Source organism: Amblyomma americanum, chromosome 10, assembly GCF_052857255.1.
Source record: "Amblyomma americanum isolate KBUSLIRL-KWMA chromosome 10, ASM5285725v1, whole genome shotgun sequence".
Lineage (NCBI taxonomy): Eukaryota > Metazoa > Arthropoda > Arachnida > Ixodida > Ixodidae > Amblyomma > Amblyomma americanum.
The window spans coordinates 55,430,611-55,454,087 of record NC_135506.1 but is presented as its reverse complement, the minus strand read 5'-3'; the positions used below and the strand labels follow the sequence as shown (position 1 = coordinate 55,454,087).

The following is a 23,477-nucleotide window of genomic DNA, read 5'->3' as shown; positions in this document are numbered from 1 at the left end:
GTGTCATGTTTCATGAGGTAATACATGATCGCGAAGCTTGTTTGGAAAGAAGCAGCCGCAGGCGTGCTACTAACAGACACGTGGCGAGATTGAGAGGGGTCGCGGCATGAAACTAAACTTGGTGCAAATATGAAATTCCTACGCTAGTTACAGTCATTCCTTTTATTTATAGCTATACCTGGTGGAGTTCTGGGTAATTATAATTAACACCGTCGTCAAGTCCCCCCAAGCTAGGTCTCAAATAATTGAGTAGAAAGTGCGCAGTTTTTTATGCCAGCATGTGCATAAAGCCCTGTTCTGTATGATGACGCGATTAGTTCTTTTTCTATATGATCAGTACTTGTGCATGCATAGTTACATGAAAACGTTTCTTACAAAAAATAACTAACACAATACTGCACGTGTAGGGAAAAAAATCGAGAGATTTATTACGCTCCTCAACGTCTCAGGAATAGTTTGCGACAAATGGAATCATTTGATTTTCATGCGAACTACGAAGGTGAGTGATCCAGTCGCAGAAAATGTGAGAGGTCAGAAAACGAACCTTAAAGTTTATTCCCTCGTTTATGGCATCTTCGCTTTCGCTTTGGTCAAAGAAATGCGGCACTGAAATCAAAAAAATTACCTCACAATTTTTGACGACCACACTTCTAAAAAGCGTAATTTATAAATTTGCACTCAATATTTTGCTATAATTTTTCGTCACGAAACTAGACATCAGGGCTAGGAAAGAAAATAATTCTAGAAATCAAAAATTTTCATCAAATCGACCAGCTTGACAAGAGGACAAGTAGGCCTGGCTGGTTCGTGGTCATGCGGCTAAAAACAGCGCTAAGCGAGACAGGAGATCGGGGACACGACGCTGTCCCCACTTTTCGCACAGCGCGACACGTACGTATGTCAGCAGACGATGAGCGCATGTCTGCTCCGACGAAACAACGCCAGCACTTCCCCTCACTACTGTCCCGAATTAAAATCATTCCGGCTAGTGCAGAGTGTCAAAACTTGTTTTATTCAATGCCTAGCGCATAAATAAATGGCAGGAACGCTTTCTACATGCTTACTACTAACCATATATACAATACACAGTGGAAAACTATTTCTCTTTATAGGCCGCACGTGGACAACGCGAGCTCGTGTACTTCGACAAATTACTTGGTTGGAAGCATCGACCATTGCTATGATTCGCAGAAACTGGAAACGCGCCTGCAAGCCTTGAAAACCCGCGCACAACACCTATCCGCGACGCCACTCCCCGACCTTTTGCCTACCACGAGCTCGCTAGCGACTGCAGCGCCACCTCGTTTGTTTACAAACATGCAGGAGGTCCATAGGCTTTTCGTAAAATAAACCAAGAAACTCGAGGATGGATTTTAGTAGAAATTTAGGGCGCACTCTCACCTCCCCCACCAATAAAGTTACATATAGTAAGAGCATGCCGAACCCCATGTTTTCAACAGAACATGCACAAGACATGCACATGCCAAATGAGCCCTCGCCCAGCCCTTCCATCTAAGATTGTCCATTAACTACAGGCCCTTGAAATGGCGTAACTTACTGTGGTCGCTTAACTTAGCTTTGCTGTGTAAGACATTTCTTTACTTTTGCCAATTAACAGTAACGAAAACAAGTATATGTGCAAAGAAAACCGAAATAAATACAGAAGTCGCAGAAGCAAAAGACATGCATGAAGATCGCTGATATATATGCAATTAATTAAAAGCCGTTGTGGCTGGTTAAATTTGGGGCGTGTGCTTTCTTCGTTATAATGAAGCGTAAGGCATTACTATATATACATGGATTACTACATGTTCTCCCACGATCACTAAACTTGTCATCGAATTTCTTTCTCTTGCTGTTAATTTGGGTTTCAACAGCCTAGCTATAGCGATGACTGTGACGCCGTGTGTGCATACAGCCAATAAGAGCGGGGCCTGTATTCTCCTTTTCACTCTGCTCCCACTAAACTTCCGGCGAAGAACTTCCGGCAGTGTTTTTCAGGCGGCGCGATACGGAGACCCCGACTATCCGTGCGTGTTTTGAGGCTGTGCTTACGTTCATTGTGCGTCGCTTGTACAAAAATAATGTCAAGTGATTATTTTAAGAAGCTGGACACCGAGGCGCAAGTGCGGTACCACGCGAAACTTTCGTTCAGAGGTGAGGAGCTGCCTGACGCTCTCCACGACGACGTTGTCCGGTTCGCCTTTACATCGGGCCCACGAAATCTGCCGCCTGTGACAGCAGCAGATATTTATTTGTATCTTGTGGAAGGCGCGTGTTTTTACACGAACGAACAGTTTAAGTCTTACAAACTTGAAGATGCGTACAACGCATTCATATGCGGGAAGGTGAAGCAAGTGAAATCTTTCAAGGCGGGAGCGCACGGAGACGGCGTTGTTGTTATTGCGGCGACTGTGGAAGCCAGTCAAACGCTTTCGAAGTCTTACAAGGCGTGGTGCATCGTGAAGGAGGATGGAACCGTCGAAAGTGCGCATTGCACTTGCATGGCCGGGTAAGTAGGCGAATCATAATAAGAGCTACAATGCCATGAGCCTTTACCTTGCCTTATTTTTCATTTTTATGAATAAAACCACAAAGAATGGAGACTTTCCCGTTTTCGAAAATTCTGTACTAGTTGCGTTACAGCGCAGAAAAGCGCTACTGTTCGCCTAACTATGCGCGTGTAATGAAATGTTTGCCATACTGCCGTAATTCCTCATTGTAAACTTTGTTTCCTGTGCTAACAGCCGCCCGAGCGCGGCTTTATCGCTTTGCTCGCCGCATGCAGATTTGTCCAGAATTATCTCGTTTTGTTTGTGACACGCTGCCGCATCTGGGCTGTTCTAGATTGTACTTGTCATTTGTAACATGTTATCTGTAACTTTCCATACTGTCTTTAAATTCAACTCGGCCCAGTGCTGTCAGTAGTCTATTTCGAGGATCGCCGAGAGCGCTTGTGATCACCGACGCATATTATTCATTCGTGGGGCGCAACTCAGCCCAATAATCCGTTTGTTCAGGCAGCTGTTATTGGTCTCCATGCAAGTCTGCTTTATTAAAGCCACTACTTTGCGACAATATTCATGTCATAGTTAGCCAGATCATTTGTCGATGCTTGACTGCATGATGTTGCGTTCATCCTAATTGAGTTGCCTTGTGGATGACAAAAGTCGTCAAATCTCACCCTCCAGCATTCTTTTGTGCAAGGCATTTAAACTTTTTCAAGGGCCACACTTCTCACCAAGAATTACAGTTGTTTGTGAACTTTTTATTTCTCATGTTTCCTACTTATTTTTCAGCCTTGGGGAATGCTGCACACACGTGGCTGCACTCTTGTTTAGAGTTGAGGCAACTGCGCAGTATGGCCTGAATGACCCATCCCCAACTGATGTTGCATGTAAATGGATTGAGGCATCAAAGGGAAGCACAGTAAGTCTTTGTTTTCATTCTGCCATGAACAGAGTTGTGAGCAAAATTGTAATTGACACTGACAAAATAGGCCGTGCACCACCCCAAGTCAGCGAGGCACCAGACTACTCAGTACCAGTGCACACGGATGAGCAAGTGTCAAGGTTTCTTCATCAGGTGAAGGTAAGGACTTGTCATTAAATAAATTTTGATACATACGTAGAGAAAGGACACACACAAAAAATGCTCACTGTTTGTGCAACTGTACAGAACCAGATCCACTGACATTGCAAATAGGGCACTAATTCCAATACTGTTTTTTCAGGAAATTGCACCAAACACTTTGATCCTGACTTCAATCTCTGACAGCGAGGACACAGATTCTGCCCCTGAGACAGCTGCCCTGGAACCTGTACGAGTGGGCAGATGCAAGCAACTCTCTGCGAAACCGCTCCTTGCTGAAATATACCAAGACCTCGACATAGACGAGGGAAAAAAAGTGGAACTGACAGCTGCATGCTGTAGTGAAATTGAGGAAGCTACTCGAGGCCAAGCAAGGTCACCAAGATGGTTACAAGAACGTCGAGGGAGGATCACTGCCTCTGTAATGCACCGTGTCGCAGCATGCAGCACAGGTGCAGCAGGCCTTGTTGCGGAGATTATGGGATACGTGAAGACGCCTCAAGTTTCCAACCTGCGGTGGGGCTCCGAAACAGAGAAGAAAGCTGTGCAGGCATTTATAGAAACGGAGTCTCAAAAACATGTGGACTTCAGTCTTCGAGACTGTGGTCTTTTTATTGCAAGGAGCATGCCTTTTATTGGAGCATCTCCAGATGCACTAGTGTCTTGTTCATGCTGTCCAAAATCAGTACTAGAAGTGAAATGCCCTGCAACTATGAAACATGCTTCACTGATGAAGGGCTTAACTAAACTGGCATATCTGAATGAAGACTTGCAGTTCAAGAATAACCATGCCTATTACACACAAATTCAGGCTCAAATGGCTCTAACTGGGCTCTGTCAGGCATATTTTGTGGTATTTACAAGTTCCTCTCTAACAAAAGAAATCATAAGCTTTGATGAGACATTTTGGGCAGCTACTAAACTCAAGGCAGCACATTTTTTTTCATCGACATATTCCCGGAACTACAGTCAATGCACATCTTCAGTCAAATCGAACGTGCAAAGAAGACATGTCACTGCCGAGGCACCAAGTTGGGCCACATTGTGGAATGCTCACTCTGTGAGGCAGCGTTTCACCTCAAGTGTGTAAAACTTAGACGCACACCTCGACAATGGATTTGCACTGCATGTCAACATAATGGGCAGACTGCTGATGAGTAAGGACAAGGCCAGAGGAGCTAGTGCTGCTGCTTTTCACATTCCCTCTTTGAAGTGTACCGGGTCTGTTCGCTTTACTGAAGTCGTGTCCTCCACAACAGCTGAAAGCGTTGCCATTCAGGCAGCTCTCAAGAAGCTAGGGTCTTGTACAGCTCAACCTGTTGTTATCCTGTCGGAATAAAAATCTGCCCTTCAAAGGTTAGAGTGTGGGTTCCCTACTGATGCTTTGTGTCTTAGCGGTCTAAGTTTGTTGCATAATCTGAGCAGCAGAGGCTTCTCTATACGCTTCCAATGTCCAATGGGTGGCCTCGCATACAGGTCGCGCTCGCGCCAGATTATCTAATTTAGTTACTGTAGGTGCCGCTACGGTGGAGCAATTGTAGGCAGAAACCTCAAGGCTAACCCTGTAGCTTACAGCATCTCAACTTAAGCACAAGCTTTTTTTTTTTGCTGAACACTCAAAGGGTTATATTTTATCACATTTGAAAGGCAGATAAACACTGCTTGTTTGACAAAATATGTTCACTTCAAGGACTAATGTCAGATGTGCAAACTCAAATATAATAGATTTTAAATACAGTACGCCTTCACGTCCCAAGCAGGGAACATATAAAAAAAACTGATACAGAAGCAAACAACAAGTAAAAATTTGAACACCTGCTCTGAGGACAGATTAACTATACAAGCAGAAAACAAAAAGCCCAATTCTCAACATGTGAGAACAAGCAACAGGAAATACTTAAAAACTGAGTCAAACAATATGCAGTAATTGACTGCAGAGAGTGCAAGAAAATAGAATAAACAAATGTGAAAAGATCAATGTGGGCAACATCAACAACATGAATTATTGTGTACACACAGTGCAGACACATTGGATGTAGTAGAAAAGATAAATACATGCAATGAAAAGCATGGTCACACACACGAGCACTTGCTGTTCTATTACAGTGTGTGTACACGTAGTGAAGACACACTGGAAGTAGTCGAAAACATAAGTACACACTATGAAACTATATGCAATGATTGTCAGCATGGTCACACACACGAGCATTTGCTGTTCCATCACAGCATGTCTGTATCCATGTTTCCTCACAGCACCGCACTTTCGTGGAAGAGAGTTATGAAGCAGGCTTCTGCGCTGAGAATTCTTAATGATAGGGGTTTGCAGATTTACTAAAGCAGAGCACACCACCACCACTTTATCTATGGTTGCGAGGTTCTTGTCGCCAGTCCTCTTCACGAAGTTCAAAGGCAGCACAGTCTGGAAAATTCTGAAAACATTTAATCTTTGTATGGCCCTTTCAACATGGATGCGCACGCTAGAGACTTTCCTAGACGTGACCTCAGCACCAAGTAGCTGGGCACGATTCTTAGTCAGTGATGGCATGAGAAGTGTTGCACCTCGTGCAGCAAACATCTCACCGCATCTAAATCCTCGGTCAACAAGAAAAACATCCTCTTCCTTGACCTTGTCTAGGAGACCACTGCGTAGAGTAATCTCCTTGTCAGGCGTCCTGCCTCCCCATGCTTTTGATACGAAAGTTATTGCTCCTGAAGGTGATATTACAACTAGTATTTTACTGTATTATGGTGTTTGTAATGAGAATATGTCTGGCTCCTTGCTGTCATTAATATCGGCCTTTGTATGGATACTTCGGTACAATCAGTGATGCCAGTTACACCATCAAAAAAAGGGTCCTGAAACGCCGCTGGCCGATTAGCTTGAAGTGTCTGTCGGGAAGGCCAGATTATCAACTTTGTCATGTTTGCAGCAAGAACATCAAGCCATGCATGAAAAATTGAACTGACAGTGCCATTTGAGATGCCAAATCGGCATGACAAATCTTGGGTAAGGAGACCCAAACGAAGTCTCATGAGTACCATGATGAGTTGTGTTCCTGCATCAAGCCATGTGGCACATGACGGCTTCCATGCTGACAGCACAAACTGCAGGAAAGCAGTGAACATGGCTGTGGATACAAACCCTCTGTAAAACTTTACTGTTTTGGCTAAACTGCATTACCACTTCTTTGGTTATAATAGCATGGTTTGTATGCTTGTTTTCAAGTTCAGCAGCCTTTTGCTTAGCTGCTGAACACTCTTCCTCCAGAGAGGCCAAACGCTGCTTAAGCCTGCCATTCTCTTCAATAAGATGGGATATATTCTGCATGCTGAGATCAGTTTCTGTTTCCATGTGGCAATTCTCTACCACGGAAACAGTTGCAGTCGCAGATAGTGCAGTATCATCCGCGTCTTGTCCTGCGCCAGTCGTGTTGAGCCCACAGTCAAGCACACTTGGCCCAGGATTACATGCAGCAGGTCTGGATGCTTCCTTCGATCCATGCTTTCGAGCAGCGCGTTGGAACCTAGAAATTTTCTGGGCCACATTTCCCGAGGCACGATAAGGAAATATGGAGGGGACATAGTCGGGATGTGTGGGGTCAGATGATGGTTTACCTAAAGAAAGAAAAGAATGTTTGAAAATTAGTAGCCACATGTGCACTCCCAAATGCAAAAAAAACTGGCTGAAATGCACCAAAGCAATATTGCCCAGGACTTCTCTAGGAAAAGGAAGAAACACTAAGGGTTCCATGGTATGATTACACACTTTACGTTCGGCATTTGTAAGTAAGAAACTGCACAAAAATACTGAATCAAGCGAGTTGGAAGCATTTCACTCTTTTTACCAGCACTTGCAGGCAATCGGATGAATTTCTCCAGCCGCTGAGAATAGTAGAACAAAAAGTGCATCGAATGATACTCCAGCGTTTTTGGATTTCGTCCCTGTAGAAAAGTTGATGCAGCGAACGGGATCGAACACACGACCAGAAGGTTAGCAACAGACGCCTGAGCAATCGCGCCAGATATGCGCATAAAAGAACACCAACCGAGTTAGGCATTACAACAATAAGATGCTTGGGCCCGCATCGCAGCAAAAACTGCCGCTCATAAACTAAGCATCAACTAAGCGCTCGATTACTAAGCTGGGATACCTGGGTTCGATCCCGGCCATAGCGGCAGAGTTTTGATTGACGCGACACGCGTCTAGAAAGCGACCGTGTGCTGTGCAAATTCAGTACACATTCAAAACCCTCAGGTGGTCTAAATTATTCTGGAGCACTCAACTACGCCGTTTATCATAGGCTGAGTTACTTCGGGACTTTAAATGCCCGTAAATCACACACACTCGCATTGCTGCATGATCGAAACTGCACTGCAAGCGTCACAAGCTGGCTAATTGCCCTGGAAATGGCTAAACGACGCCTTGCACGCGCAACTAACCGCAAAACAGTGTTTCCTTACTTCACAGTGCAATTTTTACTGCTAGAGATGCAGCCGCTGATTAGGCGAATGCGGTCGCGACGATTGCCAACCCGCAACGTTCAATCTCAAAGCGCACATAAGACGTGCAGGAATTAGCTGCGGCACAAGCAGACATCATAAATCTGTTCTCACCTTGAACGAAATGAGCAGAACAAACATGGGAGCTTTTCGTAGGCATCCATCGGTCCCGCCGAACTGCTGCTATCCAAGCGTTTCTACGCTCGGCGTCTGCCGGAAACCTGAAAGTGCGCACCTGCGACAGGAGGTTGGTTTCAGGTCGCAAGCTGCAACCTGGCACACAACAGCACGGTCCACGTCGTGATGGGGTCACGGAAGATGTTTTTCCACCCGAAAACATATTGCAACGGGGCGACCGCGCCGTACTTTGGCCGTGCTACAAACACAAAGAAAAACTCGCCTCGACCCTGCGGCTCGCTCGCTCGCTTCGCGGGGAGACCGGAAGTTTCCTCGGTGTCCATCCGGTTTGCGGCGCTGTGGCTCCCCCTGGCAGCTATGAGCCCGTGAAAAGGCGTATAGTTGGTCCTTCATAGTGCAGATATTGCGCTAACTGATAGTGGTACTGTTCCCGTTCTGTGTGTGTATTTTCTGTATAAGTTGTCTGCACTGTGCATTACAGTTCATGTGTATCACAAAACAGCGATATAATCGCTGATTCGTCGTTTTACTTCACTACAGTGCTAAATGCAGTATGCCTCAGCAGTCGGAATGACAACAAATGTAGAAGCAGTGATTATATTGTAGTTTTGTTTATGCCTCGCGTGACCTATAAGCAAACACTGACAACACAATCATCGGTGTGCTGTTGAAACCGAAACCGAAACAGCATGAAAAAATTTATTAATTATTTAGTGGTCGTAGGCGAATGCCACGTGGGGATTCATGCATAGTACTATCCTCCGCATCATTCCTCCGCAGCTGCCGCCAGTGGACCCCTGAACTAGGGGCCCCGACCATCCGGCTCCTGCGAATTCTCCGAACCATTATTAAAAAGAAAAACATGCCACGAAAATAAGGTGTCTGTACTCTTTAAGGAGCTCGAAGGTTCCACCATACCCTCCTCTATTTGTTGTTCGACCTCGGCCGGCATTGTGGCCGCGGCTGCCGCACGTTTCGATCAAAGGTCGAAATTAACCCAAAGCCCTTCGCGACAACGTCCATAATAGCCAATACGTGTCACTGTTAGCTGCGGTACTGGGTCCGAAGGCTTTCTTTTACCAGCAGGCCGCGTACTTTATCGCAGCATGCCGCCTAAAAAACTCAGATGCATACATTGGCGGCGACAACACAAGTATATGTCCTTCAGTGCGTTGTGTGCTGTCGTGAAGTCTGCATGTAAGCTTCGAGATATCCTCAAAAGCATATGTGACGGGCAGTCGCACTCTAAAGACTTGCATTTGACACCACACAGGAGAGTTAATTGGACAGCGTTAATTGAAAAGACATGGGAGAGGCTTTTGCCCTGTGGGTGTAGTGAGGCTGATGACGATGAGAAGGAGGAGGGAAAAACTGCACATGCACTGCTCAAACAACACGCTAGTCTCAGATTATTGCAGATTTGTTAACTACACACTAATTACTTGGGTGCCAATGATCGACACTGCCTATACTGACTCTCCTGTGGTAGTTGCAATTTCTGTTTGTGAACTAATTCCTGTGGGCTCTAAGCAGAAAACAATCAGGATATGTTCCGCTCAACTGTAGTCTGCCGCCCTCCAGCTGTTAAAATTGCTGCCAGCAAGTAATGCACGTATAATTTTGACAAGCGTGCATATCAGCTGGTTGAACATTTTTCTGAAGTGCGTGTACTGTACAAATTCAGCTGCACGTCGTGTCTGTATGCTATCGCTTTTACTGCAAAGCTATCACTCGAATGAAAGGCATTACAATCTGGCCTTGCATGTCGGCCCCGCACTGTGTGTGCAGGCATGATGATCCACACTGGGAATTTTTTTTTGATAAGTCAAATGCAAGCTGAAGTATGCATACGGTATTTCTCACCGTGCAGAAGCGCAAAGGCACTGTGCTTCCATTGCAGTGAAGCGCACCAGACTGTGTGCCGATAGCGTCCGAGCCCACCGATACGGTGTTTCGGGAAAGCGCACATCTCTCATTGCAGCGTGTTGTCTTTGCTTCGGCTTGCAACTCAGTGGCCTGTTTTCTCAGTGCCACAATGCCGGTTAAATATATGTATTGTTGGAAATTTAGAAGCCCTGCTATTGTTCGGTTATGCAGCTTACCAAAGCGAATCAGGCTTCTTGGGACGCCAATACGGCCCCGAACGATGACGACCATTGGGAGGGTGGTAACTTGCACTGAAATCGCGCATTAAACAGCTGCTTCGCGTTTGACTTCCACTCAAACGGGGTCTCCGCAGCTGAGATCGATCTCGGGTGCCCCGACACTGCAGTCGGGCGGTCTGCATTGAGCCAGCGCGGTAAGGCTTCCTCAGAGCTTTACCGCACTATGCAAGTGACGTGGATAGCGGAGAACTTCATTTTATGCGCGTGCTGTGTGAGGCGGATGAGATACTTTGCAGCGGCTGCTAATCTCTGTGCAGATCGATGAAATCAATGTCATTCTTCTCTGCCACAGTTCTCTCATAATACGCCTTGCGCGAAAGTGTCAATTCACAGACTGCACCGCTCCACATCGAATTTTATTAAAAAACTGATAAACATCATGAACAGTTGTAATGAGTTTGTAATCTAATTTTGTAATGACTAACTCATCACAAAATTTTTGTTTTGTGGATGTCATTGATTCCAGCATTAAGCAGGCTGTGCGACAATGCATTTAGAAGCTCAAGCAATCATTCACAGTACACTATTAATAGTGCGTTGTAATAGCCTGCCACGCTGGTCGCTTTTTCTGGATCCGCTCTGATACCCGATAATATAAAAGAGCGAAGCCAGCAGTCACCGAAACAGGTTGCGGATCGGCGCGTGGGTACCGCATTTCAATGGATGATGAAATGCAAGTATGCCTAAGGGCTGTGCATTGTGTGTGCATGTTAAAAACCCCTCGTGAATAATAATTATCAGAGGACCTATCCGCGTCTCACGTGGCCCGATTCGCTTTGGTAAGCCGCATAACCGAATAGCAGGGCTTATAAATTTCCAGCAATACATATATTTGACCAGCATCATCGCACTGAGAAAACAGGCCACCGAGTTGCAAGCCGAAGCTAAGACAACGTGCTGTATTGAGAGAAGTGCGCTGTCCCGCAACGCCGTATCGGTGGGCTCGCTACAAGGCTCTCTATTGCTGAAGACAGCCTGGCTGCTCCCCAAAACCATAAATATTTTAGACAACAACGCGAGGAGGCAACACGAAAAATGAACCTTTGACCTGACATCAAGCACACCATACATGATAGAACAAAAAACAGCACGATGCTTCATTCCACATGCGGTTCTCTAGTGTTCTACACAATCTTTCACAACGGTGGCATTTAAGCAATATGTCTATACTACAATTCAAAGATCCGCTACAAGGCTCTCTGTTGCTGAAGGCAGCCCGGCTGCTTCCCGCAACCATAAATGTTTTAGACACACAGAGAGAGACACCTGTCTGGCTCTGAAGTATGCTGCTATGTAATGTACATATTGCTTCTGGTAAGCGTGCGAGTGGCAGTAGCAGAAGCGTCCGCAGTAAAACTTCGCTCAGTACATACATGTATCTGTGCAACTGTTGTTGCTGGCTCAGACTTTTCAAAGTCCATCGCAGTGATTTTTCTCTTCGACATCCTCTGGATAAGCTCCGCTTTTGTTACTGGAACGCAAGAAATGAGAGATAAAATAATGAAAGCGACAGCAAACACAGGGCAAGCTACAAAAACGGATCAGTTAGTGTGTCGCGTTCATTGCTTTCCAAAAAGCATATGATGCGAAAAATTAGCAGATCTGAACACAGCCGATTTCTCTCTGCCTCATGCAATTACTTGAATTCATGAAAAAAATCACGAAATATTTCGCTCAGAGTGACGCTTACATCGAGACCTGCTACAACGCGACCACGCAGTTTTTCCCTCCTTTGGGAAGCGTGCGCTGGGCTGCTGTGTGCACGGATCGCAAGCACAGAGGAAGTGGTATCGTAAGCGTTCTGCAAGTGCTCGCAACAGTAAAAAAGCATGTGCATCGACTTTATGTAAAACGCCACCAAACTTTGCTAAAAGTGTTAGGCTTGACTGTACACGCATCACACGTTTCACACTTCTGAAATCTGACCGCGTAGCGAAGTAACTGCAAAACTCACCTCCAAGCTCCATTACTTGGGCGGAACAGAATGCCTTCTCATCTTTTCTGCCGCGCCAGTAGACGTCCCTTTTTTCGCCAGGTCGCTAACGGTGAGGCATCATGGAAAGGTGTAGCGCAAAGGAAACAAGGACGACATAGAGACATGTACGATAGCTTTTGCGCCGTCGGTCGAAGTATTTCACGTACGCATAGCTCGCCGCAGCTGACGAACCCATATTGGAAGTGTCACATGTGGCTGCAAAACACACAATCTAATAATTGTAACAACCACACACACCGACACTGCCATTCCATTTCAAACACCTTCATTTCCATCAGAAGGGAGGCCCCCTACTCCCTACCCCCGGCACGCAGGCCTAGGGGGTAGGGGCCAGGACCCCCGCGATTAAAGGCAGGCAAAGAGTTGCTGGCTCTTCGCGGCCTCCACCGCCAGATGAATAGCTTGCTTCTAGAAGCTTGACGGGGTCCGTGCTCCGCAGAAGGGTCTCCCAGGCTTCTCTACTATCAATTCCTTCGTTAGCCCCTGGGGAGTCTACACATTCCCAAATTACGTGATCGAGGGTCCCCCTCTCTCCACATTTTTTGCACTTATCATCTATGTCTTCGTCTTTGAGGACGTGCGATGCCCATACCGGATTAATGTAATTTCCTGCCTGTAATCTCCGCCAGATCGTCGCCTCTTTGTTTCCGAGCTCTCTGTTCGGTTGAGGGGCCAGTCTCCTTTGTAATCTGTAGTTTTCAGTTATTTCCGTGTAATTCTGCAATCCCTCGTCTAGTTCTTTGCAGTCGGGCGGTTCTGCTCCGGCTGTGAAGTAGAGATCTCGAGCCAGAGCGTGTGCGGCCTCATTGCCTGGAACTGACGTGTGAGCTGGTGCCCACACGAGGCTAATTTTCCTGTCTATCTTTCCTCCTGTTAGTATCCGCACCGCTTCTGGTGCAATCCTACCTCTACCATAGTTATATATGGTCGTTTTGCTGTCGCTAACTATGAATTTTGCTTCTGTCCCTACGCAAGCAAGCGCTATTGCAGCTTCTGCTGACTACGGATTGCGGCTGCGTATGGTTGCTGATGAGACTGCCTCACCCCGGCCATCCACCACCGAGGCTACCGCCGCTCCCAGCTTGCCACTTGCCGCGTCCGTGTATGCTACTGTTTTCTCGTTTGCCTTGCTGAAGCGCCTGACTAGCGCCTCAGCTCTCTTCTCCCTCCTTTCCTTGTGAAAGGTGGGGTGCATATGCCTAGGGAGAGGATCCACCCTAAGTTGTTCTCTAATTATTCTTGGGATGTCCTGCTTCTTTTGCATACCCCTGTCTATTTGTAGTCCTACCATGTTTAGGATAGCCCTACCTGTGCTGGATTGGCTAAGTCTTTCCAGCTGGGCTGTTTTAACAGCCTCGGCGATTTCCCTCCATGTGTTGTGAACTCCCATTCCTAAGAGTCTTTCGGTTGAAGTGCTTATGGGTATACCGAGTGCTCGCTTGTAGCATCTCCTGATTATGGAATCTAGTTTGTCTCGTTCCGAGGCCCGTAGATTAAGGTATGGTGTGGCGTAGCTCAGACGGCTAATAACGTAGGCCTGCACCAGCTTAATTAGGCTCCTCTCTTTAAGCCCTCTTCCCTTTAGGGCTATTCTCCTAAAGATTCCTATGACCTGTGCCGCATAGCCTTCCAGATTCTTTGTAGTCGCATCATTATATCCGTTGCTTTGGATATGGAGACCAAGAATCCTGATCTTGTCTACCTTGGGGACCGGTTTACCCTCGACTATGATGTTAAAGTCATTGCTTTGTTTCTCTTCTCTGGTGAGCACGAGAGCCCCCTAGCTGCTGCGTAGTCCACCACTATATTCGTGGCTTCCTGCAGCTTGCTCTCGATGTCAGCGTCGCCACACTGGTTAATCCAAACGTTTATATCGTCCGAATACATGCTGAAGTTTAGGTTTTCTATCTCTTTGAGTCACGTGGGGAGGCTTCTCATTGCGAGGTTAAAGAGGAGCGAGGATAGTACAGAGCCTTGGCGGCACCTCTGCTTCCCAACGTGATTTCCTCTGATTCGATGTCCTGATATTTTATACGCGCTGTCCTATCAGACAGGAAGTCTTATGTAGTTGTAGGTTTTACAGCCTACACCTACTTCTTGCAGTTTTGCTAGGATTGCCTCGTGCTTGACATTATCAAAGGCTTTTTTAAAGTCTAATCCTAAGATTACCTTTGCGTCTCTCGACCGCGAATCTATTATGTCGTACTGAAGTCTCAGCATTACAACTTGGGTGCTCAAGCTCGGTCGGAAGCCGATCATCTCATTTGGCCACGGCTCGTTGTCTTCCATAAATCGAGTCATTCTCGTTTGGATCACGTGCTCCATTGACTTTCCTACGTAGGGCGTAAGAGAGATCAGTCTAAGGTTTTCCAGCTTTGGTGGTCTTCCTGGTTTAGTAATTAGTATAATACTAGCTTCCTTCCACTGCTTGGGGAGCTCACCCTTTCTTTCCCCACACTTGCTGGATGTAGTTTGTAATTGCTGTGATCGACTCGTCGTCTAGATTCCGCAGCATTGTGCTTGTGATTCCGTCCGGGCCCGGAGCGGATTTCGTTTTGAGCTTAATTATCTCTGCTCTCACCTCTGCCTCCGTTATAGGCGCATCGAGTTCCTCTCTGGGAGGCCCCCTATACTCGGGTAGGCTAGAGCGAGTTACATCTACGTATGTTTGCATGATTCCCTCCATAAAATCCTCGTCTGACACATCCTATACGTGTCGCGCTTTGGCTAGCCTGATTTCTGCCCGAGATTTTGATTTGGTTGGATCTAGCAAGTGTCGCAGAATGTTCCACGTTTTTGCTAGGCTCATACCTCTTTCCATGTCGTCGCACCTGCTACACCAGTTTTGCTCGCAAAGTTGCATCGCATACTTTTCGATCTCCCGGTTGTGTCTGGCTATCTTTCTTTCCAGGTTTCGATTCCACCTTTGCTTTTTAAGTCTGCCTTCTAGGCCACATTTTGCCTCCCACATGTACAGGAGCCTGCTGTCGGCTATTATTGGTGCGTCTGAACCCTCTAAAGATATCGTCGCCTCGGCGACGTGTCTCTTTAGTGTATCTGTCCAATCCCCAATGTCCGTGACGGTTCCGATCGAGATTTCCCGCCGTCGTTTTCTAAATCTGTCCCATTCCGTGACTTTCGGCTGTTTTAGCCGGTTTTCCCTCACCCCTTTCGTTAATGTTGTGGCTATTATATAATGGACACTTCCCAAGTCTTGCTCTGTATTCTCCCAAGTAACCGCTATTGCGTTCTTGGAGAGCGTCAGATCAGGCGTGGTGTCCGCCATCACGCTATAGCCTCTTCTGGTCGGGCAGCCTGGGACGATGTGTAGTGTAAAACCTAGCTCCTGTATGTCCTCTCATAGCTGCCTGCCCTTGCCGTCTCTTCTTCTGTAGCCCCACTCCTCGTGTTGTGCATTTAAGTCGCCCACTATAATCAGGGGATTTCTCCTTGCCGCCTTCAGGGCCTTCCTAAAGATAGCCCTGAATCTGACTTTCCATTGTTTTGGTCGCGAGTATATGTTTAAGAGAAAGAGGCTCGGCTCTTCCTTTCGCCCCGTGAGCATCTCTACTAAAACCCCTTCTTTGCCTTTAGAGTTGCTTTCGTGTTCAATTGTCGCTATGTTTCTTTTCACTAGAGTCGTTACGTGTGATTTCTCTCCCCTATGACTGTGAAATGCCTGATATCCTGGGAGGGTCGCTAGTTTACCGGTTTCCTGCATCGCTATTGCCAGCGGCTTTTCTTCTAGGGTGTCTATGTATTGTTGCAGTAGCGCTCGCTTGCGTTGGAACCCTCTGCAGTTCCATCGCCAAATTACGTAATTATTTCGAGCGTCTCTGGCCATGTTGTAGCCGAGTTAGAATTCCTTCAACGTTTTTTTGCCGCTCCCCGTGGGCAACCAGCTCAGCTCTTTGCATTTGTAGCTCTGCTCTCTGCGCTTGCAGTTCTACTTTCTGCGACTAGGCTTTCGTGTTTTTGGTTTGCGTTCTCTTGCGCTTGATTGTGTGCAAGCATCATTTGTGCCATGAATTCTCTGAGTTCAGCCTGATTTGCCTTAGTTGCGGCCCGATTGGCTTCTCCCTCTTTCTTGAATGCTACCCAGATGTCGGCCTCTTCCTCCCCCCTACGCTTGAGCGGGGGTCCCGATTGTTTCTGCCTCCTCCATCGCATAAAAGTCCGCAGATGGCGCCGACAGAAACACAACAGGAAACTTAAAGCCTGGATCAATGAGCTCACCCAGCGAGCGGCAGAGTACACGGCCCAACTCGCCGACTCGAACTGGGTAGATCGCTGTAACACGGCGCTAGGCAAATGTCAACCCGAAGTACCTGGCGTCTATTTCGCGCCCTAATCGGCCCAACACAGACTCGTGCAGAGACACAAAAGCATCTCCAACGGGCTATCCACAGCTTCGATGGAGATACTTCTCAATTGGCAGAACAACTACGAGACCAATACCGTTGCACTCAACAGGACCCCCGAGGGCCCGCGTACTCTTATGCAGGTTCCGAGAACACGGAGTTGGATCGACTGTTCCAACTGTACGACCTGAAGGCGGCACTGGGTAAAATGAAGCGAGGAACGGCGCCGGGAAGGGACAAAATTACCGTGAAACTTCTTGCCAACCTCCCCGACCCCGCCTACGAAGACCACCTCGCGTACATCAATTCTATGTGGCTAGGCGAGGAACCCCTCCCAATCGAATGGAAGACCGCTCTGGTCTCTTTCATTCCCAAACCCGGCAAAGCCATAAACACGGACAACCTTCGCCCCATCTCCCTTACGTCTTGTGCGGGAAAGCTTATGGAAACGATGGTGCGGGATAGACTGTCCGAGTTTTTGGAAGACCACAACGCATTCGCTGACACCATGTACGGTTTTCGCCCGCACCGATCCGCGCAGGACATTCTGCTACAACTCGATCGAGAAATTCTCAACCCCGTCGAATACCCCCTAAGCGACAAGGCAGTACTCGCCTTAGACTTAAAGGGCGCCTTCGACAATGTCAAACACGAAAGCATCTTGCAACATCTTTCCCAGACAAACTGCGGTCGCAGAACCTTTCAGTACGTCAAACAATTCCTATCTGAGCGACAATCCATCATCAGGATACAAGACGAAGAACACGGCCCTTACCAGCTAGGAATGCAAGGAACCCCGCAGGGCGCGGTTCTTTCTCCGCTCCTTTTCAATCTCGCCATGATGAATCTCCAGGCCCAGCTGGCGAAAGTCGAAGGCATTCAGCATGCGCTGTATGCTGACGACATAACCATCTGGGCCAAACACGGCACAGTCGGTGAAACAGAAACCCACCTGCAGCAAGCGGCAGCGATCGTAGATGCCTACGCTCGCCATTGCGGCCTTCAGTGCTCCCCGGCTAAGTCTGAATTTGTGAACATTTCGCCCATCACCAAAGTGCGATACCAAACTGGAACTATCCCTGCCTGACGGCCCCATACCCGAACACGACGAGATCAGAGTAGTTGGTCTTTTCATCCACAAACATAGACGAGTTGAAACACTAGCCACACTGCGCAAGGTAGGAACTCAGGTAGGCCGAATGGTCCGCCGGGTCTCTAACAAACGCGAGGGGCTACGATGCAAAGACGCCTTGCGGCTGGCGCATGCCTTCGTAACCAGTAGAGTCCTCTACTCGACCCCCTACCTTCACCTTCGGAAATCTGACGAAAATGCCCTCGAGGTAGTCCTCAGAAAACTGTACAAGTGTGCCCTGAACCTCCCGGCGAACGCGTCTAACCAAAGCCTGATGGGCCTGGGGATGGGTAATACATTCGCCGAGCTTCGTAAAGCCCACTTGACGAACCAATACACTAGACTCTCGAAAATGCCATCGGGTCGCCGCCTACTAGCCCGACTGCACATTCGCCATCACACAACACTCGTAGATGAGCGCGCACGTGTCCCCGAGATTTGGAGACTCGCCCTGAACGTGCGACCTCTCCCGGCCAAAATGTCAAAGGAAGACCATAGTGGCAGACACCTCGCGCGGGCGGAATCTCTAGCCTACCACTACGGTGACAAACACGGAGTCTTTTACGTGGACGCCTCCGGCCCCCACCGTGGGGGGTGGTACATGGCCGCAGTCGTACACAAGAAAGCTACGGTGAACGGACTTACGTTCCGAGCTCAAAATATAACTCATGCGGAGGAGGTCGCTATCGCGCTAGCCGCCGCAGACTGGGACTCGCGGGTCATCATTACTGACTCGAGAGGGGCCTGTAGAAACATTGAACAGGGATACATTCATTTCCTAGCTTACCGCATTTTTCAAAACAGTGACTATCCCGGGGCCCCCGCTCCCCGAACGATAGTATGGGCTCCCGCTCATCTAGGACTCGAAGGCAATGAAATGGCAGATGCCTCCGCCCGCGCGCTCACTCTCCGGGTAACAACGCCTTCTAACCCTACCGCAGCTGATCCCGATCCCAAGCCCCCTATCTGAAAAATTACTCTACTGGGCATGCTGGAATCCAGCACCCAACATGATGGTAGATTATGGTGATGGGCAATGGTGGTTGACCACCATATTGGTGGGTAGTTGGTGCCCAACATATTGCTGGGTGGTGGGTATTATGGTGGGTGCCCAGCATAGTGCCGGGTACTGTTGGGTGCCGGGTAATGCACTGTTGACTGCCCAGCATAGTGGCGGGTGCTCGTGTGTGCCGGGTAACATGTTGGGCACTGTTGGGTGGCCAGCATAGTACCAGGTACTGGTAGGTGCCAGGTATTATGGCGGTCATTGCTGAGTGCCTGGCATAGTACAATGTAGAATGCCGTGCATTGCTCAGGTGCAGCTATTATGCCAGGCATAAACAGAATATGACTTAGCAGTGCTGGACGCCCTACCTAATATTGCACAAAGACATGAATATCTACCACCATGGTACAGCCTTCCTTCGGTGTGTGACTTCACTCTGACACACGTAAACAAAGAGAAAATACCACACGAGCACATACTGCAAGAGTTCTCGGAAGTGCAGTAATTCAAGGAACAAATGAAAAAATGATACGATTGCCACAGTATGTATCGGTATTTACTGCGGAGTGTTATGCCATCTTTGTAGCTGTAGATCAAATAGTAAAACAAAACATAAAAAATAGCATCATTTACACCGATTCACTGAGTATGCTGAAAGCGCTGCATTCTACAAACGCTGCTGAACCCATAATAGGAAAAATCATACATAACATAGTTAAAATTACAAAGCAAAAACATAACATTATATTTTGCTGGGTCCCTAGTCATGTTGGAATTTTAGGTAATGAGAGAGCAGATGCTTGCGCAGCACAAGCTAGAATTGGCCATATAAAACAAGTTAACATACCACAGAGGGATTTTTCTAAATTACTGCACAGTAAACTCAGGAATAAATGGCAGATTGCATGGGACGAACAAACAACAAACTACATTCTATAAAACCTGTTTTGGGAGAATGGAGATCATGTACACATCAGGAGCGTTTCATAGAAGTTATTTTGTGTCGACTACGCATTGGACACACACACACCTTACTCACAACTTCTTACTGACAAAAAAAGACAAACCTCTCTGCGAAATGTGTGGCGATGAACTCACGGTAAACCACAATTTAATTGTATGCAAAAAAAGTGGAACAACTGAGGAAAAAATATTTCACATTGTACAATGAATACATCCCACTACACCCCACGTTACTTTTAGGAGATCAAGCACTGGTTGATTTTTCAAGCATTTTTAAATTTCTCAGAGAAGCCAATGTTTTATACAAACTTCAGATATAAAAAGCGTAACCTTTAACAAAAGCTCTAACCGTGTGTTTGGCGCATCATAGCCTCAGTTGCTTTTGCGCCATTAAAATCAATATAACTAACTAACTAACATAAACAGAATATTGAGTGATGGCCATAACGAGCAAGCTGGCTAGCAGCACGACTGGCGTACGCATGGCAGTACTGCTTTATACTGTGGCTCGGCATGCTCGATGTCAGAAATGTGATGAAACAGCATGTGGAATGGGACTCAATAAAATATTACACATACCGGATATAATTATAATGAGAGACGCTGTCTAAACTCTATATAATGCAATAAAATAAGATTAAGGAGCACATTCACTGCATGATAAACAATAAACTGATTGCAGAGCATAAATTATGGTGATGTAAACGGAAAAATATGGCTGTCTACTTGGCCTGTTTGCAAAGAGAGAAATACAACCTGCTACCATCACAGGTTTATTTGTCTGCAGAGGTTGTACGGCACAGCCGCTGGCTTACATAGTGCTGCTCAACAATACTTGTGCATTCATGCACAGCAATGCTCCTGGGTCAACATGGTGTAGAAAGGTCATCGATGTCTTGCCCAAGTCTCTAAAAAGGAATGATGATCACTTACAGGAATGGCAGCAGTACAAAAGTATTCTTTCCCCATTATGAATCCTTCGGGCTACAATTCAGTAAACTACCACAAGAAGTCATTCCCTCATACAGCCTCCGCAGTTAAGATGGGCATGTACTAATTAAGGACGCACTGAGGACTCCATCTAATTTTTGTTCCATGCAAAAACTGAGTCACGGACTTTGTGGCGCTTTCTTCTGTCTATGTTAATCGCATTTATTGCACAACCAAATTTAAAAATGACACATTTTTTCCCACTACTCAGTTTCCAGTTTCCATTTGTGATGTCAAGACCAAAAAAAACTCCGTGATGACTGTTTTGAAGTGAATGACGGTGCAGCGTACCTTCAAGCATATGCTCACTATAACTGCCATGACAGCACCAGTTTGCTTGTGAAAACGACCGCTGGTAGTGGCACCTGCGTTTTATTAGACACTGGCTTCAACACCTCTCTTCAGTGAAAGTAGGTTCTTTCAAATTAGAACGCAGGAATTTATCAATACAAACCATCATAATCATCAGCCTGGCTGCGCCCACTGCTGGGCAAAGCCCTCCCCCATGTCTCTCCAATTAACCCTGTCCTTTGCCAGCTGCACCCACCGTATGCCTGCACACTTCTTAATTTCATCCGCCCACCTAACTTTTGGCCACCCCTGCTACACTTGCCTTCTCTTCGAATCCGCTCCGTTGCCCTACCAACATTTATTTATTGATTTGTTTATGTTACCCATAAATGCCCTCTACAGGAGCAGCTGGGATACTTTTTAATATTACATTAAACAGAGGAAAGATTAATAAACAAAATAAGAATAGCCAAAGCAAGCAGGCCACTACTTAAAGCTATTTGTACCTAGCACAAAAATATGGATACCCTTTTCATCCAACCATTCGTACTTCATCGAAATACAAAAAATATGATTTCAAGTCAGTTTTCAAATGGAAAACTTGTCAAAAAAATTTCCCTGCAAAGAGGTAAATATTCAAACAATAAACAGGAAAGCAAACTGAAAATGTGTGGTTAACTTTAAAATCCTTCAGACCCGAGAAAAGAATCTTTTGGCTGAAGCACATACTTAAGTCTGACTAAGCGTAACTCTGGTACTGTACACAGAATATAAAAAAATCTGATCAGGAAATCATTTATTTTATGCTTTAATTACTATGTAAGTATTCTACTTACGCACTATAAAAAGCATTCAACCATTAGATCCTTAGCTTGAGCAAAGGTATACACCAATTAAGACGGCGAAATGGACTAGTTGGTAAGAATTCATACTCAAGTGAAACAGCACAAAAAACACTAACACCGAGAGAATGTAAACCCAGTCCTGACTGGCAGTTTAATACACAACAGAAACTTATTTAAAACCTCAAGATATGCAGTGCTGGAAGGCACACAATCCAAAAAGGCCGCAACAGGACACATGTTCGCCATCACTGCCGCGCCAAAAATGCAGATTCCTTATATTAGTGAATGGAGAGGCTGCTGATGCAATCACCTCCATTTCTCCAGATATGAAAGGCTTCTGACACTTTCCACATTAACTGATCCCAGTGAAGGAATACGAAAGAATAAAAATCTTAGTCCTATGCAACAAAATTTTTCTTTCATCGTTTCAACTACACAGTTCACATGAGGCACAGTGCGCTGACAGATGCGAGCCTGCCAGCGTAACTAGATAAAAAATTCTCTTCCTCCTGCCCACTGACGCCACGGCATCTGACTGATATAATACTGACCACACAACATTAGCACCTATGGCACCAACAATGGCAGGTAGCCTGTCTTGTGCCTGACACCAAACTGAAGCAGTATGCAATCTTCCTTGGTGTGAGAAACCACACATACTTTTACCTCACAGTCACATTGCCAAGGCCATGAGATAGCTTATTAAGGTAGTATGACAGCAACCTTGTGCCCTACTGGCCTATCCTGAGCTGGTGTCTTCACTTGGCCTTGTATCAAACCTGCACACACATATACAACCAGATCTTGTGAATAGCTGGCTATTGCTAATTTTTTTAGACTGAATGGCAATACCATATGATCGTGGCAAAGTCTACTGAGCATTGACTTGAAGTACGAGCATCACTCTTCACCAACTTCGAATATCTCTTTTGTCCTTGGGTAGTAAGCCTAGCAAACATGCCATGCTTTCCCCTTCATAAGAGCATCAAGGAACTGCAGTCTATTCGTCTGGCACTGAACTCCAATCCCATGCTTTCCATTTTTGAAGGCCTTACAAACATGAAGTAGTTGTAACTAAACACTTGTAAGGCAAGGCTTGAAAACTGCGCTAAATGTTTTGGTCCACACACACAAAGAAAATATTACTCAGGATAGGAGCCACACCTGAGCCTGCCCAAACTACTTTCTTCCACACATAAAGGCCCTTCTGTTCCCTCACAAACAATGATTCAAGGTTAAATTGCAAAAACCTTGGAGACTGCATCAACAAAAATACCACAGTTGTGGACAGAAGAGCTTTTGCACGAAGAAAGAGAAAAAACGAGCTTGCGTGCATTCAAAAGTGGTTCCTATCGTGAGATATTTCCCTTGCTTGTGTAGACCAAAACATTGAGCGCAGTTTTAAAGGCTTGCCTTGCAGGTGTTTAGGTACAGACACTTCATGTTTGGAAGTTCTGCCAGCCAGTCTAGAGCCATAGTTGCAATGCTGCAGGTTATCA

General features: G+C 46.4%; 1 protein-coding gene and 1 pseudogene across 3 annotated transcripts in view; one reads left to right on the top strand and one right to left on the bottom strand.

Moving 5' to 3' along the window:
- Positions 1-23,477, top strand: part of LOC144107038 (uncharacterized) — a 439,706-nt gene that overhangs the window by 193,449 nt on the left and 222,780 nt on the right. Inside the window, exon 3 of one of the 3 annotated variants that reach the window (XM_077640025.1) lies at positions 3,300-3,424. The exons of the other annotated variants lie outside the window; for them this stretch is intronic. Coding sequence (XP_077496151.1) covers positions 3,300-3,370 — 71 coding nt within the window. The 3' untranslated portion in view covers positions 3,371-3,424. Of the gene's footprint in view, positions 1-3,299; positions 3,425-23,477 lie in introns of those variants that run through there. 3 annotated transcript variants of the gene reach the window in all.
- On the bottom strand, positions 3,764-8,431 carry LOC144107245 (uncharacterized; annotated as a pseudogene).